Source organism: Scyliorhinus torazame, chromosome 16, assembly GCF_047496885.1.
Source record: "Scyliorhinus torazame isolate Kashiwa2021f chromosome 16, sScyTor2.1, whole genome shotgun sequence".
NCBI classification, from domain to species: domain Eukaryota; kingdom Metazoa; phylum Chordata; class Chondrichthyes; order Carcharhiniformes; family Scyliorhinidae; genus Scyliorhinus; species Scyliorhinus torazame.
Window position 1 is genome coordinate 177534056 of NC_092722.1, and position 22116 is coordinate 177556171.

The 22116-nt window shown below is 49.6% G+C and overlaps 1 protein-coding gene across 1 annotated transcript in view; it reads right to left on the reverse strand.

Moving 5' to 3' along the window:
• rbm20 (RNA binding motif protein 20) overlaps window positions 1-22116 on the reverse strand; it is a 274255-nt gene that overhangs the window by 98652 nt on the left and 153487 nt on the right. Inside the window, 5 exon segments of the mRNA XM_072479520.1 lie at window positions 8101-8399; window positions 8402-8630; window positions 8632-8798; window positions 8801-9014; window positions 9016-9349. Of these exon segments, the coding sequence (XP_072335621.1) occupies window positions 8101-8399; window positions 8402-8630; window positions 8632-8798; window positions 8801-9014; window positions 9016-9349 (1243 nt within the window).

Here is a 22116-nt window from a genome sequence, read left to right on the forward strand (position 1 = left end):
TGAAGAAATGTCTCCTTATCTCTGTCTGAAATGGTTTACCCTGAATCCTCAGGCTTTGACCCCTGGTTCTGGACACACCCATCATTGGTAACATCTTCCCTGCATCTACCCTGTCTAGTCCTGTTAGAATTTTATGAGTATCTATGAGATCCCCCCTCATTCTTCTGAACTCCAACGAGAACAATCCCAAACTAGTCAATCTCTCCTCATAGGGCAGTGTCGCCATCCCTGGAATTAGTCTGGTAAACCTTTACTGCACGCCCTCGAGAGCAAGAACATCCTTCCTCAGAGAAGGAGACCAAAACTGCACACAATACTCCAAGTGTGGCCTCACCAAGGCCCTGTACAATTGCAGCAACACATCCCTGCTTCTATACTCGAAACCTCTCGCAATGAAGGTCAACATATACCATTAGCCTTCTTTACCGCCTGCTGCACCTGCATGCTTACCTTCAGCAAATGGTGCACAAGGACACCCAGGTCCCGCTGCACACTCCCCTCTCCCAATTTACAACCATTCAGGTAGTAATCTGCCTTCCTGTTTTTGCTTCCAAAATGAATAACCTCACTTATCCAAATTATACTGCATCTGCCATTGGTTTGCCCACTCGCCCAACCTGTCCAGATCTTGCTGTAGGATCCCTGAATCCTTGTCACAATTCACCCTCCCACCTAATTTGGTATCATCTGCAAACCTTGAGATGTTACATTTTGTTCCCTCATCCAAATCATTAATATATATTGCGAATAGCTGGGGTCCCAGCACCGTTCCCTGTGGTACCCCACTGGTTGCTGCCTGTCAATTTCAAAAGGACCCATTAATCCCTACTCTTTGTTTCCTCTCTGCCAACCAGTTTTCTACCCACCTCAATACATTTCCCCCAATCCCATGCGCTTTAATTTTGCACAATAATCTCCTATGCGGGACTTTGTCAAACACCTGCTAAAGTCCAAATATACCACATCGACTGGCTCCCCCTTGTCGACTGTACTGGTTACCTCTTCAAAGAATTCCAACAGCTTCGTCAAGCACGATTTTCTCTTCATAAATACATGCTGACTCTGACGAATTCTGCCACTGCTTTCTAAATGTTCCGGTATAAAGTCCTTGATAATGGATTCAAGAGTGCAGGAGGCGAAAGAGGCCGGTGTTCTGGCCTTTGCATCCCTGGTAGCCCGACGAAGGATTCTTCTTCAGTGGAAGGATGCGAGGCCCCCAAGCATGGAATCCTGGATCAGCGATATGGCGGGGTTTATTAAATTGGAGAGGGTGAAATTTGCTTTAAGGGGATCGGTGCAAGGGTTCTTCAGGCGGTGGCAACCGTTCTTGGACTTCCTGGCAGAACGGTGGACGGTGGTCAGCAGCGGCGGAGGCCCGGGGGGGGGGTTCTATTTTATTTTTGTTTGTCTGTGCTGGGGGATCTGAGGGGGTGTACATGTTTGCTGTGTGTTTCGGCGGGTGTTAATATATTGTTTGTGTGTGGGGGGGAGGGGAGCACTGGGTAGTTTTGTTTTGTTTTGTATTTGGTTTTGTTGGGTTCCTTTTGCATTTTGTTGTTGATGTTTTGTGAAAACTTTAATAAAAATTATTTTTAAAAAATATATAATGGATTCAAGCATTTTCCCCACTACCGATGTTAGGCTTTCTGGTTTATAATTCCCTGCTTTCTCTCTATCTCCCTTTTTGAATATCGGAGTGACGTGAGCTACCCTCCAATCTGCAGGGACAGTTCCAGAGTCTATAGAATCCCGGAAGATGACCACCAATGCATCCACTATTTCCAGAGCCACCTCCTTAAGCACTCTGGGATGCAGATTCTCAGGCCCTAGGGATTTATCCGCCTTCAATCCCATCAGTTTTCCCAGCACCATTTCTCTACTATATGTTAATCACCCTCAGTTCTTCCCTCTCACTAAACCTTTCATTCTCCAACATTTCTGGGATATGATTTGTGTCATCATTTGTGATGTACTTCCCCGGAGCGGAGAAACTACGTCATCTTCTTCACAGCCTTCAACACGTCATTGATGACGATGAACATCTTGCCAAGGTCATCCCCACACCCCCACTACTTGCCTTCAAACAACCGCGCAACCTCAAACGAACCATTGTTTGCAGCAAACTACCCAGTCTTCAGAACAGTGACCACGACACCACACAACCCTGCCATGGCAATCTCTGCAAGACGTGCCAGATCATCGACATGGATACCACTATTACACGTGAGAACACCACCCACCAGGTACGCGGTACATACTCGTGCGACTCGGCCAATGTTGTCTACCTCATACGCTGCAGGAAAGGATGTCCCGAAGCGTGGTACATTGGCGAGACCATGCAGATGCTGCGAAAACGAATGAACGGCCATCGTGCAACAATCACCAGGCAGGAATGTTCCCTTCCAGTCGGGGAACACTTCAGCAGTCAAGCGCATTCAGCCTCTGATCTCCGGGTAAGCGTTCTCCAAGGCGGCCTTCAGGACGCGCGACAACGCAGAATCGCCGAGCAGAAACTTATAGCCAAGTTCCGCACACATGAGTGCGGCCTCAACCGGGACCTGGGATTCATGTCGCATTACATTCATCCCCCACCATCTGGCCTGCGAAATCCTACCAACTGTCCTGGCTTGATACAATTCACACCTCTTTAACCTGGGGTTACCCCATCTCTGGATCTGTAAAGATTTAATCACCTGCTAATGGTCGCATTCCTAGCATTTTTTGGCATCTTTGAATTTGTCTATATATGTGTTTCTGGAACATACCTCATCATTCACCTGAGGAAGGAGCAGCGCTCTGAAAGCTAGTGACATCGAAACAAACCTGTTGGACTTTAACCTGGTGTTGTAAGACTTCGTACTGTGCTCACCCCAGTCCAACGCCGGCATCTCCACATCATCATTTGTGAAGACAGAACCAAAGTATGTATTCAATTACTCAGCCATTTCTTTGTCCCTTATTATGCATTCCCCTGTTTCTGTCTGCAGTGGGCGTACATTTCTCTTTACCAATCTCTCTCTCTTCACATATCTGTAGAAACTCTTAGTGTCAGTCTTTATGTTCCCTGCAAGCTTCCTTTCGTACTGTACTTTCCCTTCTTAATCAATCCCTTCGTCCTTCTTTGCTGAATTCTAAACTGCTCTCAATCCTCAGAACTATTCTTCTTCTTGGCCAATCTGTATGCTTCTTCCTGGATCGGATACTATTTCTAATTTCCTTTGTAAGTTATGGATTGGCCCTCTTACCCTCTTTGCTTTTGTGCCAGACAGGAATGAACAGTTGCTGTCGTTCCTCCATGCGTTTCTTGAATGTTTGCCATTATATATCCACTGTCATCCCTTTAAGTAACTCTCCACGATCTATCAAGGCCAACTCACACCTCATATCCTCATAGTACCCTTTATTAAGATTCAGCACCCAAGTCTCCGAATCAACTACTTCACTCTCCACCTTGATAACAAATTCTATCATGTAATAGTCGCTCACCCCCAAGGGGTCTCGTACAGCCAGATTGGCAATAATTCCCTTCTCATTTCACAGTACCCAGTCTAAGATGGCCTGCTCTCTAGTTGGTTCTTCCACATATTGGTCAAGAAAACCATCCCATATACACTCCAGGAATTCATCCTCTACTGCATTGTGGCTAATTTGATTTGCCCAATTTATGTGCAGATTGAAATCACCCATGATCACCGATATCCCCTTATTACATGCATCACTACTTTCTTGTTTAATGCCATTCCCAACCTCACCACTGCAGTTTGGGGGTCTATATATGACACCCACTAATGTTTTTTTGTCCCTTGGTATTTCTCAACTCTACCCATACAGATTCCACATTGTCAGAGCTAATATCCTTTCTCGCTATGGTGTTAATTTCCTCTTTAATCAGCAGTGCCATGCCACCACCTTTTCATTTATGCCTGTCCTTCCTAAACACTGAGAACCCGGGGACATTCAGTTCCCATCCCTGGTCACCCTGCAGCCATGTCTGCAAAATCCCAATTATATCATACCCATTTATATCTATCTGCGCGATTAGTTCATCCACTTTATTGCAAATGCTCCGTGCATAAAGGCACAGAGCCTTTAAGTTTGTCTTTTTCACAATGCTTGTCTTGCTCCCAATATTTTTCTCTACTGCCCTGTTTGAATTTTGTCCTTGGTTTGATCACCTATCACTTTTCTTATTCACTTTTCTACCTTTTGCTTTTGTCCTTGCTCCCTCTTTCTCTGACTCCTTGTGTAGGTTCCCACCCCCCTGGCATATTAGTTTAAACCCTCCCCAACCGTTCTAGCCAGTAGCCCCCCTAGGACATCAGTTCCAGTTGTGCCCAGGTGTAACCCGTCCAGTTTGTACAGGTCCCACCTCCCCCAGAACCGGTCCCAATGCCCCAGGAATCTGAAACCTTCCCCCGACACCATCTCTTCAGCCACGTATTCATCCTATATATCCTGTCATTTCTACTCTGACTAGCACGTGGCACCGGTAGTAATCCTGAGATCACTACCTTCGAGGTCCAATTTCTTAACTTCCTTCCCAGCTCCCTGTATTCAGCCTTTAGGACCTCATCCCTTTTTTTACCTATGTTGTTTCGACCGAAGTGTACCACGACCACTGGCTGTTCACCCTCCCCCTCCAAAATGTCCTGTACCCGCTCCGAGACATCCTTGACCCGAGCACCAGGGAGGCAACATACCATCCTGGAGTCTCGTTTGCGGCCACAGAAACGCCTGTCTATTCCCCTTACAATTGAATCCCCTATAACTATTGCACTGTCACACTTATTACTCCTCCCCTCTGCAGCAGAACCAACCATGGTGCCACAAGTTTGGCTGTTGCTGTTTCCCCTGAGACGCCATTCTCCTCAACAGTATCCAAAACGGTATATCTGTTCTGCAGGGGAATGGTCACAGGAGACTCCTGCGCTACCTGCCTCGCTCTCCTGCTCTGTCTGGTGGTCACACATTCCCTTCCTGCCTGCGGAGCCTGAGCCTGCGGTGTGACCACCTCTCTATACGTGCTATCCACGATACTCTCTGACTCGCAGATGCTCCACAGTGTCTCCAGCCGCCGCTCCAGCTCTGAAACTCGAGCTTCCAGGAGCTGTAACCGGAGACACTTCCTGCACACCTGCTGACCCTGGGAACTGGAACTGACCCCAGCCTGCCACATGGAGCAAGAGGAGCAGACCACGCCTTGGAGCTGTCCTGTCATGATTTATTCCAAAGAACAAGGAAATGTACAGCACAGGAACAGGCCCTTCGGCCCTCCAAGCCCGTGCAGACCATGCTGCCCGACTAAACTACAATCTTCTACACTTCCTGGGTCCGTATCCCTCTATTCCCATCCTATTCATATATTTGTCAAGATGCCCCTTAAATGTCACTATCGTCCCTGCTTCCACCACCTCCTCCGGTAGAGAGTTCCAGGCACCCACTACCCTCTGTGTAAACAACTTGCCTCGTACATCTACTCTAAACCTTGCCCCTCTCACCTTAAACCTATGCCCCCTAGTAATTGACCCCTCTACCCTGGGGAAAAGCCTCTGACTATCCACTCTGTCTATGCCCCTCATAATTTTGTAGACCTCTATCAGTTCACCCTTCAACCTCTGTCGTTCCAGTGAGAACAAACCGAGTTTATTCAACCGCTCCTCATAGCTAATGCCCTCCATACCAGGCAACATTCTGGTAAATCTCTTCTGCACCCTCTCTAAAGCCTCCGCATCCTTCTGGTAGTGTGGCGACCAGAATTGAACACTATACTCCAAGTGTGGCCTAACTAAGGTTCTATACAGCTGCAACATGACTTGCCAATTCTTATACTCAATGCCCCGGCCAATGAAGGCAAACATGCCGTATGCCTTCTTGACTAGCTTCTCCACGTGTGTTGCCCCTTTCAGTGACCTGTGGACCTGTACTCCTAGATCTCTCTGACTTTCAATACTCTTGAGGATTCTACCATTCACTGTATATTCCCTACCTGCATTAGACCTTCCAAAATGCATTACCTCACATTTGTCCGGATTAAACGCCATCTGCCATCTCTCCGCCCAAGTCTCCAAACAATCTAAACCCTGCTGTATCCTCTGACAGTCCTCATCGCTATCCGCAATTCCACCAACCTTTGTGTCGTCTGCAAACTTACTAATCAGACCAGTTACATTTTCCTCCAAATCATTTATATATACTACAAACAGCAAAGGTCCCAGCACTGATCCCTGCGGAACACCACTGGCCACAGCCCTCCAATTAGAAAAGCATCCTTCCATTGCTACTCTCTGCCTTCTATGACCTAGCCAGTTCTGTATCCACCTTGCCAGCTCACCCCTGATCCCGTGTGACTTCACCTTTTGTACTAGTCTACCATGAGGGACCTTGTCAAAGGCCTTACTGAAGTCCATATAGACAACATCCACTGCCCTACCTGCATCAATCATCTTTGTGACCTCCTCGAAAAACTCTATATCAAGTTAGTGAGACACGACCTCCCCTTCACAAAACCGTGCTGCCTCTCACTAATACGTCCATTTGCTTCCAAATGGGAGTAGATCCTGTCTCGAAGAATTCTCTCCAGTAATTTCCCTACCACTGAAGTAAGGCTCACCGGCCTGTAGTTCCCGGGATTATCCTTGCTACCCTTCTTAAACAGAGGAACAACATTGGCTATTCTCCAGTCCTCCGGGACATCCCCCGAAGACAGCGAGGATCCAAAGATTTCCGTCAAGGCCTCAGCAATTTCCTCTCCAGCCTCCTTCAGTATTCTGGGGTAGATTCCATCAGGCCCTGGGGACTTATCTATCTTAATATTTTTTAAGACACCCAACACCTCGTCTTTTTGGATCTCAATGTGACCCAGGCTAGCTACACTCCCTTCTCCAGACTCAACATCCACCAATTCCTTCTCTTTGGTGAATTTATTCCTTTAAATTAAACCTTTGAAATTAAACTTTAGAAGGATGTACTGTTTTCACAGTAACTTCATTGAAGCTGACTTCTGACAATAAGTGATTATTATAATTATTATTATTATAAGGTCGGCCAATAAGGCACTGACCTGAGAGGGGACTATGGGGGACTGTAAATATATTGGGCGAAATTCTCCCCCAACGGCGCCAATCAGACGGGCATCGCGCCAGCCCAAAGGTGCGGAATGCTCCGCATCTTTGGGGGCCTAGCCCCAACATTGAGGGGCTAGGCCGGCGCCGGAGGGATATCCGCCCCGCCAGCTGGCGGAAATGGCGTTTGGTGCCCCGCCAGCTGGCGCGGAAATGCGGCGCATGCGCAGGAGCGTCAGCGGCCGCCGACAGTTTCCCGCGCATGCGCAGTGGGGAGAGTCTCTTCTGCCTCCGCCATGGTGGAGGCCGTGGCGGAAGGGAAAGAGTGCCCCCACGGCACAGGCCCGCCCGCGGATCGGTGGGCCCCGATCGTGGGCCAGGCCACCGTGGGGGCACCCCCCGGGGTCAGATCGCCCCGCGCGCCCCCCAGGACCCCGGAGCCCGCCCACGCCGCCTGGTCCCGCCGGTAAATACCAGCTTTGATTTACGCCGGCGGGACAGGCAATTTCTGGGCGGGACTTCGGCCCATCCGGGCCGGAGAATTGAGCGGGGGGTCCCGCCAACCAGCGCGGCCCGATTCCCGCCCCCGCCCAATCTCCGGTACCGGAGACTTCGGCGGGGGCGGGATTCACGGCGGCCAACGGCCATTCTCCGACCCGGCGGGGGGTCGGAGAATGACGCCCAGAATTTGTAAATAAAACTTTCTTCTTATTTCTGCTCGGTTTACCTGCGTCCTTGTTAAAGACAGCAAATATTCTGGATTATGCTTGGTAACCTTTGCACATTCGAGAATATTTATGCAGACCGCTGCAGATTAAAGGATGTAAGCCATAGTGAGGTTAATTAATGGCACACAATGCATACTCATCAAAAGTAAAGCGCACCCGAGTAGCATAGATTCTGTCTCAATGAGTTCAGAATGCTGAGAAGATCCCCATGGGAATGAAACACACTCGAATTAAAGCCACGCATTCCATGCACCAGGGCCCATCCCCATCTCACCCAACAAGATTTGCTACAGTCGCGCTAGAAAACCCACCTTTAGGTTGAAGACTTTCTTGTCACATATTGAGCAGATGTGCGGCAGCTGTGATGGCACCGAGCCATGGAAGTCATTAAGTTCATGCGGCTGGATCTGTCTTTCTGGTAGATTGAAGTGGAAGGGGCCCTGTGGCTGATTGCCACTTTGATTGAACTGCGGGCCCGTGAAGTTCTGATTATTGTTGTTGAACCTGTTGAAAGGTGGGGGGCCTCCAATGTTGACCCTTCCCTCAGATGTTGGCTCCTCTGGGTTATAGAGCTCATTTCTCACCTGCAGCTGTTGACTTTTCGGTGGCACATATTCTGTGACTGGGCTGCAAACTCCGGCCTATTGGGTTGCAAGAACGGTGAGGAACCTTGCCACTGCTCAGGTGCCCAGGTACCCTGATTACCACCTCCAGTTGGGTTGACTTGATGGAGGCCCTCGGACTGCTGTGGGAAGCCACAAGCAATCATTTGTGCCGAGTAATGGGGCGGCTGCATTCCACATACCGGCTGTCCTTGGTGATTCTGGAAATCCCGCTGGAAAGCCAGTCTGGTTCAAAATATGCTGTCCTTTAACTGGATTCTCCGAGGCAAGGTTGGCAGAAAGTACGCTGGACATGTCCCCGCTAAAGGCAAACTGTCTGAAATCCTGGGTGGTGAGCACCTCGTCATGCATATACGCGTGGCTATTAGGAACATGAGGCTTGTTGAAAAGTCTCCGGGATATCCCGAAAATCCGCCCGGAGGATGTGACGAGACGGCTTTGCTCAGATTCAAAACTGCTGCTGAATGCGTGGACGGCTGCGATACTATCCCCGCAAAAGGATTCAATCCGATTGGACCTGTGTTTTGAGGCTGTAAGCTTCCGCCTTGGCTGATGCCTCCCCCGACCAAAGGAGGTAGTCCCGGGTTTTGCGAAGGATAAGGGTAGTCCACTAGGTGGCATGCCAGGGCCTGAAATACAAGGCCCGAGCTGCGCAGCTCCTGGTTGTCCATGAGTGGCATTGATCAGTGCGGGAGTCCTTAATGTGTTAAACAGAGGCTGGGCCATAGCAACTTTGCTGAGGACCTGACTCAGGACAGTCGCAGCGGCTGTATTGTTGTTCACAGCGGACTGAGCGAATTTCAACCGCTGAAGAGTGAGCTGAGCTTGGAGCTGTGCGAGCTGGATGCTGGCCGCAGATGGCAGGATGGGGTTTGGACTCCCTGCGCTTAACTGGGTGCTGATGGAAAAAGGGTTCCTATCCAAGGCCTTCGCAGAACTGCAAGTAAAAGACAATCCAGTTAGCAACAATCAAAAAAAAAAGACAACCCCAGTCTGGATTAGAGCCACATCTCTGGTCGAGTTGAATCCTGGGAGTCATTACCAGTGTGCAGTCAAGGAGCACAAAGTATCACATAATCAAAGGCCTTGTAAAACTCTACGCTTTGAAGGCAAACGCTGCCAAACCAGTTTATTGCAGAGGATGAAGCTGACAGGCACCTGGCAGCTCACTCAGGCAGCAGAAGTGTCAGCCACTGTGTGTAATGCTCTATATCAAAACTAACGATTTAATATATGAGATACATCTGACATGAATCATCTTGGATTGATCTTGCTGGGGCCGCTTAACGCTTAGGGAGATGGTCCTGATCTTGAGAAGCAGCCAGGCCAAGAAATTTCAAAGCGTTCGATTCGGCAACAACTTAATAAAAGTTAGTAGACCTTACCGTGTTTTTAAAAAATACAAATCTCACGGTCGTGTTTGAACTTGGAGCTGCAAAGCCACGAATAGAGGCTGTAGTTACCCAGAGTTAAGACAAAGGGGCCAACCACCTTTGAAAACAGCAGTGCTCGAATGAACCGAAAAGCCGGATTTGGCACAGCTGGCTGAAGGCAGTGTTTAGGTTTCACGTAAGCCTCCCCCCTCCATTCCTCTTGCCCTATCGCCATCACCATTTATTCCTTTTCCGACTTGTATAATCTAGTTTCTCCACAAATGTATCAATCCTTGTGAAAGCAGTTTCCCGCGATCTAACCACTCTCTGGGTGATGGAGTATTCCTGAATTTCCTACTGGACTTGGTAGTGATTATTTATGGTCGCTAGTCCGAATCTCCCCACGCTCTGTAGGTGGAGCCATCTCCTCTTGGCATACCTAACTCTTCATCACTTGAAAAGCACTGTTATGACACTCCTCGGCATTCCCTTTACCCCTTTTTAAAATAAATTTAGAGTACCCAATTCATCTCTTATTCAATTAAGGGGCAATTTAGCGTGCCAATCCATGTGGGGGTAGGACCCACGCAGACACGGGGAGAACGTGCAACAACCATACGGCCAATGAACCAGGGCCGGGATCGAACCCGGGTCCTTGTGTCATGAGGCAGCACTGCACCACTGTGCCACCCTAGCCTTCGCTTTTGCAGAGGAATAATCACCAGCCTGTTCAATCTTTCCTGATGGTGAGAACCTCTCAGTTGTGGCATCAGCCGTGTAAATTGGTGTTGCACTGGCTCCCATTCCTCAATGCCATTTTTGCTATGTGGAGATTGGATCAGTACACTGAACTTCAAAAAAAGTGGTCTAATGTGGGTTGCGTACAAGTTTAGCAAAATCTCCCAGTTTTTCAATTCTATTCCTTTCAAAATGAATCCCGTCTTTCGTGTGATTTACACAGAAACATAGAAGAGAGGAGCAGGAGGAGGCCATTCGGCCCTTCGAGCCTGCTCCACCATTCGTCACAATCATGGCTGATCGTCCAACACAATAGCCCAATCCCGTAGGTTTGGGTTCGGGGGAGGGTTTATTAGTTGGGTTAAGCTCCTTTACAGAGCCCCGGTGGCGAGTGTGGTGACGAATCGGCGGAGGTCGGAGTATTTTCGGCTGTACCGTGGGACGAGGCAGGGGTGCCCCCTGTTGTTTGCATTGGCGATTGAACCCTTGGCCATATCATTGAGAGAGTCTAGGAAATGGAGGGGGGTGGTCCGAGGGGGAGAAGAGCATCGAGTGTCGCTTTATGCGGATGACATTTTGCTGTATGTGGCGGATCCAGTGGAGGGGATGGTGGAGGTCATGCAGACTTTAAGGGAGTTTGGGGATTTTTCAGGTTATAAGCTCAATGTAGGGAAGAGTGAGCTTTTTGTAGTACAGGCAAGGGGACCAAGAAAGGGGATAGGTCAGCTACCGCTGAGGAGGGCGGAGGGGAGCTTTCGGTACCTGGGGATCCAGATAGCCAGGAGTTGGGGGGCCCTACATAAACTGAATCTGACGAGGTTGGTGGAGCAAATGGAGGAGGTCTTCAAAAGATGGGACATGTTACCGCTCTCGCTAGCGGGTAGAGTGCAGTCGGTCAAAATGGTGGTCCTTCCCGAGATTTCTCTTTGTGTTTCAGTGCCTTCCCATCGTGATCACCAAGGCCTTTTTTAAGAGAGTAGGCAGGAGCATTATGGGGTTTGTGTGGGCGAATAGGACCCCGAGGGTAAGGGAGAGGGTTTTCTGGAACGCAGCAGGGACCGAGGAGGGCTGGCGCTGCCGAACCTAGGGAGCTACTACTGGGCAGCAAATGTGGTGATGATCCGTAAGTGGGTGATGGAGGGAGAAGGGGCGGCATGGAAGAGGATGGAGATGGCGTCCTGTAAAGGAATGAGCTTGAGGGCGCTGGTGACGGCACCGCTGCCGCTCTCGCCGTCAAAGTACACCACGAGCCCGGTGGTGGCGGCAATGCTAAAGATCTGGGGCCAGTGGAGACGGCACAGGGGTGCAATGGGAGCCTCGGTGTGGTCCCTGATCAGGGGTAACCACCGGTTTGTCCCGGGGAGGATGGACGGGGGGTTTCAGAGCTGGCATCAGGCGGGGATTAGAAGAATGGGGGACCTGTTCATTGATGGGACGTTTGCGAGCCTAGGAGCACTAGAGGAGAAGTTTGAGATACCCCCGGGCAATGCTTTTAGATATATGCAGGTGAGGGGCATTTGTGAGGCGGCAGGTGAGGGAATTCCCGTTGCTCCCCGGCACAAGAAATTCAAGACAGGGTGATCTCAGGTGTATGGGTCGGGGAGGGCAAGATGTCGGCAATATACCAAGAGATGAAAGAAGAGGGGGAAGTGCTGGTAGAGGAGCTGAAGGGTAAATGGGAGGAGGAGCTGGGGGAGGAGATTGAGGAGGGGTTATGGGCTGATGCCCTAGGTAGGGTTAATTCCTCCTCCTCGTGTGCCAGGCTCAGCCTGATACAATTTAAGGTGGTTCATAGAGCTCACTTGACAGGGGCGAAGTTGAGTAGAGGACAGATGTGGAAGGTGCTCAGGGAGTCCGGCGAACCATGTCCATATGTTTTGTCATGCCCGGCACTGGAGGGTTCGGGAGGGGGGGTGGCGGGAACAATATCTAAGGGTGGTGAAAGTCCGGGTCAAGCCAAGCTGGGGGCTAGCAATATTCGGAGTAGTGGATGAGCCGGGAGTGCAGGAGGCGAAAGAGGCCGGCATTCTGGCCTTTGCGTCCCTAGTAGCCCGGCGAAGGATCTTACTAATGTGGAAGGAGGCGAAGCCCCCCAGCGTGGAGGCCTGGATAAACGACATGACTGGGTTCATTAAGCTGGAGAGGATAAAGTTTGCCTTGAGAGGGTCTGGGCAGGGGCTCTACAGGCGGTGGCAACCGTTCCTAGACTATCTCGCGGAGCGTTACAGGAAGGTCGGTCAGCAGCAGCAGCAACCTGGGGGGGGGGAGGGACATCCTGGGAAGGGGGGGGGGAGGGGAGGGAGGGGGGAAGGGGGGTTTGCCTAGGGGGGGTTTGGGCAAGAGAACACATGAAAGATTTGGGAAACTGGCATGTACGGGAGAGAGCCAGTGTACAAAGCTCTGTAACATATCGTTCTACCATGTATATATCTTGCTATGTGCGTTTTCTTTCTATTTTGTTACTAGGGGGGGGGGGGGGTTATTGTTTGTAAGGGTGAAAAATTGTGTTAAAAAACTTTAATAAACATTTAAAAAAAAAAAACAATAGCCCAATCCTGCTTTCTCCCCCATAGTCTTTGACCCCATTCTCCCCAAGTGCTATATCCAGCCGCCTCTTGAATATATTCAATGTCTTGTCCTCAACTACTTCCTGTGATAATGAATTGCACAGGCTCACCACTCTTTGGGTGAAGAAATGTCCTCCTCATCTCTGTCCTAAATGGTTTACCCCTGAATCCTCAGACTGTGACCCCTGGTTCTGGCCACATCCACCATCGGGAACATCCTTCCCTGCAACTACCCTGTCTAATTCCTGTTAGAATTTTATAAGTCTCTTTGAGATCCCCCCTCATTCTTCTGAACTCCAGAGAAATAATCCTAACCTAGTCAATCTCGCCTCATACGTCAGTCCCCCGCCATCCCTGGAATCAGTCTGGTAAACCTTCGCTGCACTCCCTCGAGAGCAAGAACATCCTTCCTCAGAAAAGGGAGACCAAAAACTGTACACAATATTCTAGGTGTGGCCTCACCATGACCCCTGTATTATTGCAATAACACATCCCTGCTCCTGTATTCAAAACCTCTCTCAATGAAGGCCAACATACCATTAGCCTTCTTTACCGCCTGCTGCACCTGCATGCTTACCTTCAGCGACTGGTGCACAAGGACACCCAGCTGCACACTCCCCCTCTCCCAATTTATAGCCATTCAGGTACTACTCTGCGTGGCACGGTAGCATTGTGGATAGCACAATTGCTTCACAGCTCCAGGGTCCCAGGTTCGATTCCCGGCTTGGGTCACTGTCTGTGCGGAGTCTGCACGTTCTCCCCCGTGTCTGCGTGGGTTTCCTCCGGGTGCTCCGGTTTCCTCCCACAGTCCAAAGATGTGCAGGTTGGGCGGATTGGCCATGATAAATTGCCCTTAGTGTCCAAAAAGGTTAGGTTGCGGTTACTGGGTTACAGGGGATAGGGTGGAGGTGTGGGCTTAGGTAGGGCTTTCTTTCCAAGGGCCGCTGCAAACTCGATGGGTAGAATGGCCTCCTGCACACTGTAAATTCTATGATTCTTGTTTTTGCTTCCAAAGTGAATAACCTCACATTTCTCCAAACTGCATCTGCCATTGATTTGCCCACCCACCCAACCTCTCCAGATAATGCAGAAGGATCTATACATCCTCTTCACACCCACCCACCCAACTTTGTATCATCTGCAAACTTTGAGATGTTACATTTTGTTCCCTCGTCCCAATCATTAATATTTATTGTGAATAGCTGGGGTCCCAATCCCGATCTCTATGGCACCTCATTAGCTACTGCCTGCAAATTTGAAAAGGACCCGTTAATTCCTACTCATTGTTTCTCCTTCTGCCAACCGGTTTTCTATCTACCTCAATACACTTCCCCAATCCCATGCGCTTTAATCTTGTACGATAATCTCTTAAACGTGTCAAACGCATTCTGAAAGTCCGAATATACCACATCGACTGGCTCTCCCTTGTCAACTCTACTGGTTACGTCTTCAAAGAATTACAAGAATTTGTCAAGCATGATTTCCCCTTCATAAATCCATGCAGACTCTGACTGATCCTGCCACTGTTTTCTAAATGCAACCGCTATAAAGTCCTTGGATAATGGATTTGAGAATATTCCACATGACCGACATCAGGTTTACTGGCCTATAATTCCCTGTTTTCTCTCTGCCTCCCTTTTTGAATATTGGACTGACATTAGCTACCCTCCAATCTGCAGGGACTGCTCCAGAGTCTATAGAGTCCTTGAAGATGACTGTCAACGCATCCACTATTTCTAGAGCCACTTCCTTAAGTACTCTGGGATGTAGATTATCAGGCCCTAGGGATTTATCATGCCTTCAATCCCCATCAATTTCCCCAACACTATTTCTCCCTCAATTCTCCCCTCTCACTAAATCTTGTGGCCGGGATTCTCCGATCCCGCAGCCAAGTTCTGATGCCAGCGTCAAAAGCGCCGCGAGCCACTCCGGCGTCAACGGGCCTCCAGGCCCAGGTATTCACCCCTCTTCCCAGGGGCTAGTATGGTGCCGGAGGTGGTTCCGCTGCTCACAGCCGGCGTGCCACGGCCAGCGCGTGTTCGCGCATGCCCGTCTCCGCTGTCGGCCCCCGGGCAAAATGGCGGAACCCTACAGGGGCCTGGCGTGGAGGAACATAGGCCCCCCACGGAAATAGCCCGCCCGCCAGATCGGTAGGCCCCGATCTCGGGCACGGCCACCGTGGAGGCCCCCTCTCCCGGGTCGGTATCCTCCCCCCCCCCCCCCCCCCCCCACCAGGACAGCCCCCGCTGCTAGAACTCCGAGGTCCTGCCGGATAGGGCCATATGGAACCTACGCCGGCGGGACTCGGCCGACTCGGCAGGCAGGCACTTGGCCCGTCGAGGCGCGGAGAAATGCCGGGAGGGTTGGGGGGTGCTTTCAACACGGCCCCCAACCGGTGCGGCGGCGTCCCGCAGAATTGGCGCCGGAGAATCGACGGGCCGGAGTGGTGCGGTGCGGGTCTCGCGCCCCCGCCGGGTAAGACCACACGTGGATGGCGCCGGCAGGAATCGGATATTTTTATGCGGCCACTCGGCCCATCCCGGGAGGAGAATCGCCAGGCGACGATTCTCTGCTCTCCGGAGAATCGGCAGACCGGCGTCGCGCGATTCCCACCCGGCCCGGCGATTCTGCGGCCCGGCGTGGGCTGAGAGAATCCTGCCCCTGATTTATGTCCTCTCTTGTGAAGACAGAAAGTATGTATTCAGTTGCTAAGCCATTTCGTTGTCCCTGTTATACATTTCTCCGTTTCTGTCTGTAAGGGACTTGCATTTGTCTTCACCAATCTCTTTCTCTTCACGTACTTATAGAAACTCTTAGTGTCACTCTTCATGTTCCCTGCAAGCTTACTTTTGTACTGTAGTTTTCCCTTCTTAATCAATCCCTTCGTCCTTCTTTGCTGAATTCTAAACTGCTCCCAATCCTCAGACCTATTATTTTTCTTGGCCAATCTCTATGCTTCCTCCTTGGATTGGATATTATCTCTAATTTCCTTCGTAAGCCATGGATTGGTCCTCTTACCCATTTTGCTTTTTTGCCAGACAGGAATGAACAGTTGCAGCAGTTCCTCCATGCGTTCCTTGAATGTTTGCCATTTATTTTCTGGCCTTATTAAATTGCGTTGCTACTACTAATGCTTTGTTAATCTGTACCCTTGGATTATTTGCCCCATTCAGGCTCTCAGTTGCCAAATGGTATGGGATATTCCTTACCGCTACAAAAGGCACCACCTCACACTTACTTACATTAAATTCATTTGCTATTCATGCATCCACCCTGCAGTCTTATCAAATCTTTTAAAAATTTGTGTTATTTATTCATTCACAGGACATGGCATCATTGGCTAAATCAGCATTGACTGACCAGGCATAATTACCCTTGAGAAGATGGTGGTGTGACCTAACAATGAGGAAGAAATGGTATTACAGTTCCAAAACCGGACGATGTGTGACTTGGAGGGAAACTTGCAGATGGTGGTGTTCCCACATGCCCGCTGCTCTTGGCCTTCTCAATGGTCGAGGTGGTGAGTCTGAGAGGGGACGTCAAAGAAATCTTGGTGAGTTCCTGCAATCGATCTTGTGGGCGGTACACACTGCAGCCACATTTTGCCAGTAGTAGAGGGAGCACGTGGTTATGAGGGCATTAGCTATGAGGAGCGGTTGAATCAACTCGGTTTGTTCTCACTGGAACAACGGAGGTTGAGGGGCGACCTGATAAAGGTCTACAAAATTATGAAGGGCATAGACAGAGTGGATAGTCAGAGGCTTTTCCCCAGGGTAGAGGGGTCAATTACTAGGGGGCATAGGTTTAAGGTGCGAGGGGCAAGGTTTAGAGTAGATGTACGAGGCAAGTTTTTTACACAGAGGATAGTGGGTGCCTTGAACTCGCTGCCGGAGGAGGTGGTGGAAGCCGGGACGATAGTGACATTTAAGGGGCATTCTGACAAATACATGAATAGGATGGGAATAGAGGGATATGAACCCAGGAAGTGTAGAAGATTGTAGTTTAGTCGGGCAGCATGGTCGGCACGGGCTTGGAGGGACGAAGGGCCTGTTCCTATGCTGTACTTTTCTTTGTTCTTTGTTAATGGGTGGATGGGGTACCGATCAACTTGACTGTTTTGTCTTGGATGTTCAAGCTTCGAGTGGCACTTATACGGACAAATGGAGAGCATTCCGTCACACTTCTGACTTGTGTCTTGTAGACGGACAGGCTTGTAGATGGGGAGTCAGAAGGTGAGACCCATTTCTAACCTGTTCCTGTAGTCAAAGTATTTAAGTGGTTTGTCAAGCTTTGTAAATGAATGACCTCCAGCCAATTTCGCATACAAGCCTTCCGATTGGGAGGCCCTATTTACCATCAATTTATAGTTGCCACAAAGTCAATCCGTTTTGTCCGGTTTAAGGACGGGGACTACCGATGCTGCCCAATTAGCGGATTTTATTGGCCGAATGCTCCTTAGGCCCTCTAGACATCTGAGCTCTGCTTCAACCTTCGGCAGTAGCACGTAGGGAACCGGATGGGGCTGAAAATATTTAGGCTCCGCTTCAGGGTGGACATGAATTTTCGCCAAGGCTCCCTTGATTTTCCCCAGTCCGGTTTGAAAAACTTTGGCCTCTTTCCCCAACACCTCACAGAGGCCTGCAGCGCTCATCTGAAAGATCCGCTGCCAATCTAGGCGAAGGCGTGGCAGCCAATCATGGCCTAACAGACTAGGGCCTTGTCCTTTCACTACAATCAACGTTAGCCTTATAGACTGCTGCCCATAAATCACCAGGATCATCGTGGTCCCCGCTATGGTAAGTGGCTCCCCGGTGTAGTCTTACCTCCATATCACATAAAGTCAACTGCTGTATGTTCAAACATTTGTTTACCTATGACCGAGACAGCGGCTGCAGTGTCCAATTCCATTACAAGAGGGTGACGTTTACCTGCACGGTGATCTGAATGGGGGCACCTTTGGGTGCTGTGATGCAGTTCAGCTGCATGCATTCGTCATCGGGCTGTTCCAAGTGAAAAGTTCGGGCTCTGGGTTGTGGTCTACCTCGGGTGGGGCGGTGGGTTTGTTGGCTGCTCTGTTGCTTTTGCTGCCTGCAGTTTCTCCGGCTGCACGCACCACCTCGTCTCTTCAGATTCTGGGGGGGCATATCTGGCCTAGTTCATGTGATTTGAGATCTGTGGTCCTGGCCTCGGCGGTATTGCCGCAAGGCGGGGTTCCGGGGGTTCCGATTCTCGGGGGTGGGGGGGGGGCTGAAGGCCAGGAGGGGCCACATCGCACACTGTTCACTTTCATCCGTTGGAGTTCCTGTACTCCCTTTCCTGCACTCTCTCACGAAAGAGACATTTCTACAGCCTTCCTAAGTTTTAACAATGGCTCAGCCAGTAACTTTTGTCGGGTCGCCATATTGTTCAATCCACAAATCAATCGGTCCCGTAGATTGTGGGAAGATAAAGGCCATAATCACAAAACTCAGCTAGTTTCCTTAAATGCTTTAAGGACTCGGTAACGGACTCCCCTGGGGCCCTCTCAGCCGTGTTAGGCACGATGGCCGACGGCTTGGGGCCATAATTGCCACTGGTGCTACCAGCTTTTCAAAGATCTTGGAGTCCAGGGCTGTGGAGTACGTGAGGTTTTTTTTTATCACACTGAAGGTGGGGCAGTCAAGATTATTACTGTTTGTCACTCATCATCACTTATAGTGTTAACCCTGAAAAAGTAGCGTCCAATCTTCCACACTACCATCAAACACATCAACTCTCCCAAAGAGCGGCATTTTTAAATCAGTGCAAACCTTATCCTGGTAGTGCGATAGGAGGTGACCGTTCTTCCAACAGTTAGCAGCACGACTGTAGCTCCACTTTTACCCTCATCGCCAACCTAGTGGCCACAATGGAGTCCAAAACGAGAAGCGTAGAGAAATGTATTTCATTGCAAAGTAAACTATCTACTTTAGATCCCAGCAAGGACATCTCACACTCGGCTCCCATCCGGGCCTGCTTTTATGCTAGACTCCATTACTCTGTTGATGGGCCCCGCATCAGCTCATATTTCACAAGGCTCACGGGGATACTAATTAATCCGTCCCCCGAGGTCTCGTGTGGGTTACAATGCCTCTTTCTCTTATCCCACCCTGCTCAGACCATAGGTAGGATCGCTCCAGTAACCGGGGTGGACCAAGAACATGGAGGTGCATCATGGAGAATTGGGCTAGTTTGAAATGGTATCGTGATAATGTCTGAATATCTGAAACCAACATGAGGAAAATTAATCCAACCCAATATCTTCACATTTCACATTGCTTCAACCCAGCCTAGTTAGGAAGCTTAATCAATTTTCCAACAGTGGAAAGGGAAAGAACAAATGTGAAGATGGCTTGGTCCTAAGATGATTCACAGACCACATCGATGTCCTAGCACACTTTCAAATTGACCTCTTGGTACTTTGCAATTGTATACATTTCTTTTCTTCATCGAACACACGGCAGGCGGGACCGTCAATCACTAGGCGGATCACAAAGTGCTAATTCGGAATGGTGCTATAGTCACAAGCCCTGTCGTCGCGTAGACCCTTGCCAATATTTTGCAGAGCCACCAGCTGTTGCTCCTCCAGTGCCAGAGGGTATCTGATCCCATGATCAATCCGTGCATCCTACCCCACCCCTCATCCAGATTTACCCTGATTCAGGCAGAATGCAACTCCCAGAAGTGTACTTCTTTTAAGTATATTAATAGGGGTCATCAGAATCAAAACTCAGCACTTTTGTCTGGCATGAGTGCTCATTACAGGATGCTGCTCACTACAAGCAGTTTCTAATTTAATAATCTTTTATTGCCACAAGTAGGCTTACCTTAACACATCAATGAAGTTACTGTGAAAAGCCCCGAGTCACCACACTCCGGCGTCTGTTCAGGTATACTGAGGGAGAATTCAGAATATCCAAATTACCTAACAACACGTCTTTCGGGACTGTGGGAGGAAACCGGAGCACCCGGAGGAAACCCACGCAGACCCACGTGCAGACACCGCACAGGCAGTGATCCAAGCCGGGAATCGAACCTAGGAACCTGCCGCTGTGAAGCGACTGTGCTAACCACTGTGCTACTGTGCCGCCCATGTCCGTTGAGTTATCTTACCCACCTAACAGAGTGCGAAATTACCGTTGTGTCTAGCTTTGTTAATCATTTGCACGTCGCAACTCCATTTTTACTACTGCAAACCATATTGTTAAGAAAGTAGATCTTTCATACTCTTGATATTTGGGGTGTTTTATAAGGCCTAAGAGCAGATCCCATGGCACAGTAGGTAGTGTCCCTGTCTCTGAGCCACAAGCTCCGGGTTTGAGCCCCACGAAGTGATGGCCATTGAAGGTGCAATCATAATGTGACCAAACAGGTTACAATATCAACCGGCCAATCCTTCCAACACACCCCAGCGGCAGGTGGTAAGTATGGGAGAGATTCCTGATCAGCCATGTGATGGGAAGAAGGTTGGAGGCTACTATCTGTAAAAGTGACAGTTGGACTGGCTGAGTGAACGATAACCTGCCGTACAGACGAACTGGAATATGCCTTTGGTTGTACGTAACTACTGTGGCCTCCATATGCAATTTTCACTTCAAACGGTGGGTCATTTACTCAGCAGAGTTGCGCACATTTTGTCAGATATTGGCAGGAAATCCACGCTTCTTAATTAATTTTTCTCCTTCACTGGGATTGAACCTGATTACACCTCCAGGGAGGGCCCGGGAACGCCGCACACTGTTTGGCACAAATCCCGTTTCAGGCTCTCCTGGAATTTCCGCGATATTTGTAAAAGGACTTTGAACTTGTAGCGGTCACATGGTGAGACAGCCATGATTTTGCCTGCTTTTAAAACAGCACAAAGCTGTTCTGCAGGCAGAGAAATCCATCAGAGGACTACCATCCAGCTGCAGAACATCCAAGCAGCCAATGTAAGAGACAGCAATACCTAGAAAGTGGGAAAGGGACTCTCTCCAACCTGTGTTCAACTGAGAATGAACCTCCTACAAAGTCAACTGCAAGAAGCTTCACCGCTTACTGAGAATCCTCTGCTTTTGTTATTGAACAGTACGAAGTCTTACAACACCAGGTTAAAGTCCAACAGGTTTGTTTCGATGTCACTTGCTTTCGGAGCGCTGCTTTCGGCACTACTTGCCTTCAAACAACCGCGCAACCTCAAACAAACCATTGTTTGCAGCAAACTACCCAGTCTTCAGAACAGTGACCACGACACCACACAACCCTGCCATGGCAATCTCTGCAAGACGTGCCAGATCATTGACATGGATACCACCATTACACGTGAGGACACCACCCACCAGGTACGCGGTACATACTCGTGCGACTCGGCCAACGTTGTCTACCTTATACGCTGCAGGAAAGGATGTCCTGAAGCGTGGTACATTGGCGAGACCATGCAGATGCTGCGACAACGAATGAACGGACATCGCGCAACAATCACCAGGCAGGAATGTTCCCTTCCAGTCGGGGAACACTTCAGCAGTCAAGGGCATTCAGCCTCTGATCTCCGGGTAAGCGTTCTCCAAGGCGGCCTTCAGGACGTGCGACAACGCAGAATCGCCGAGCAGAAATTTATAGCCAAGTTCCGTACACATGAGTGCGGCCTCAACCGGGACCTGGGATTCATGTCGCATTACATTCATCCCCCACCATCTGGCCTGCAAAATCCTACCAACTGTCCTGGCTTGACACAATTCACACCTCTTTAACCTGGGGTTACCCCACCTCTGGATCTGTAAAGATTTAATCACCTGCTAATGGTCGCATTCCAAGCATTGTTTGGCATCTTTGAATTTGTCTATATATATGTTTCTGGAACATACCTCTTCATTCACCTGAGGAAGGAGCAGCGCTCCGAAAGCTAGTGACATCGAAACAAACCTGTTGGACTTTAACCTGGTGTTGTAAGACTTCGTACTGTGCTCACCCCAGTCCAACGCCGGCATCGCCACATCTTTGTTATTGAAAATATGGAAAGATGTGTCATT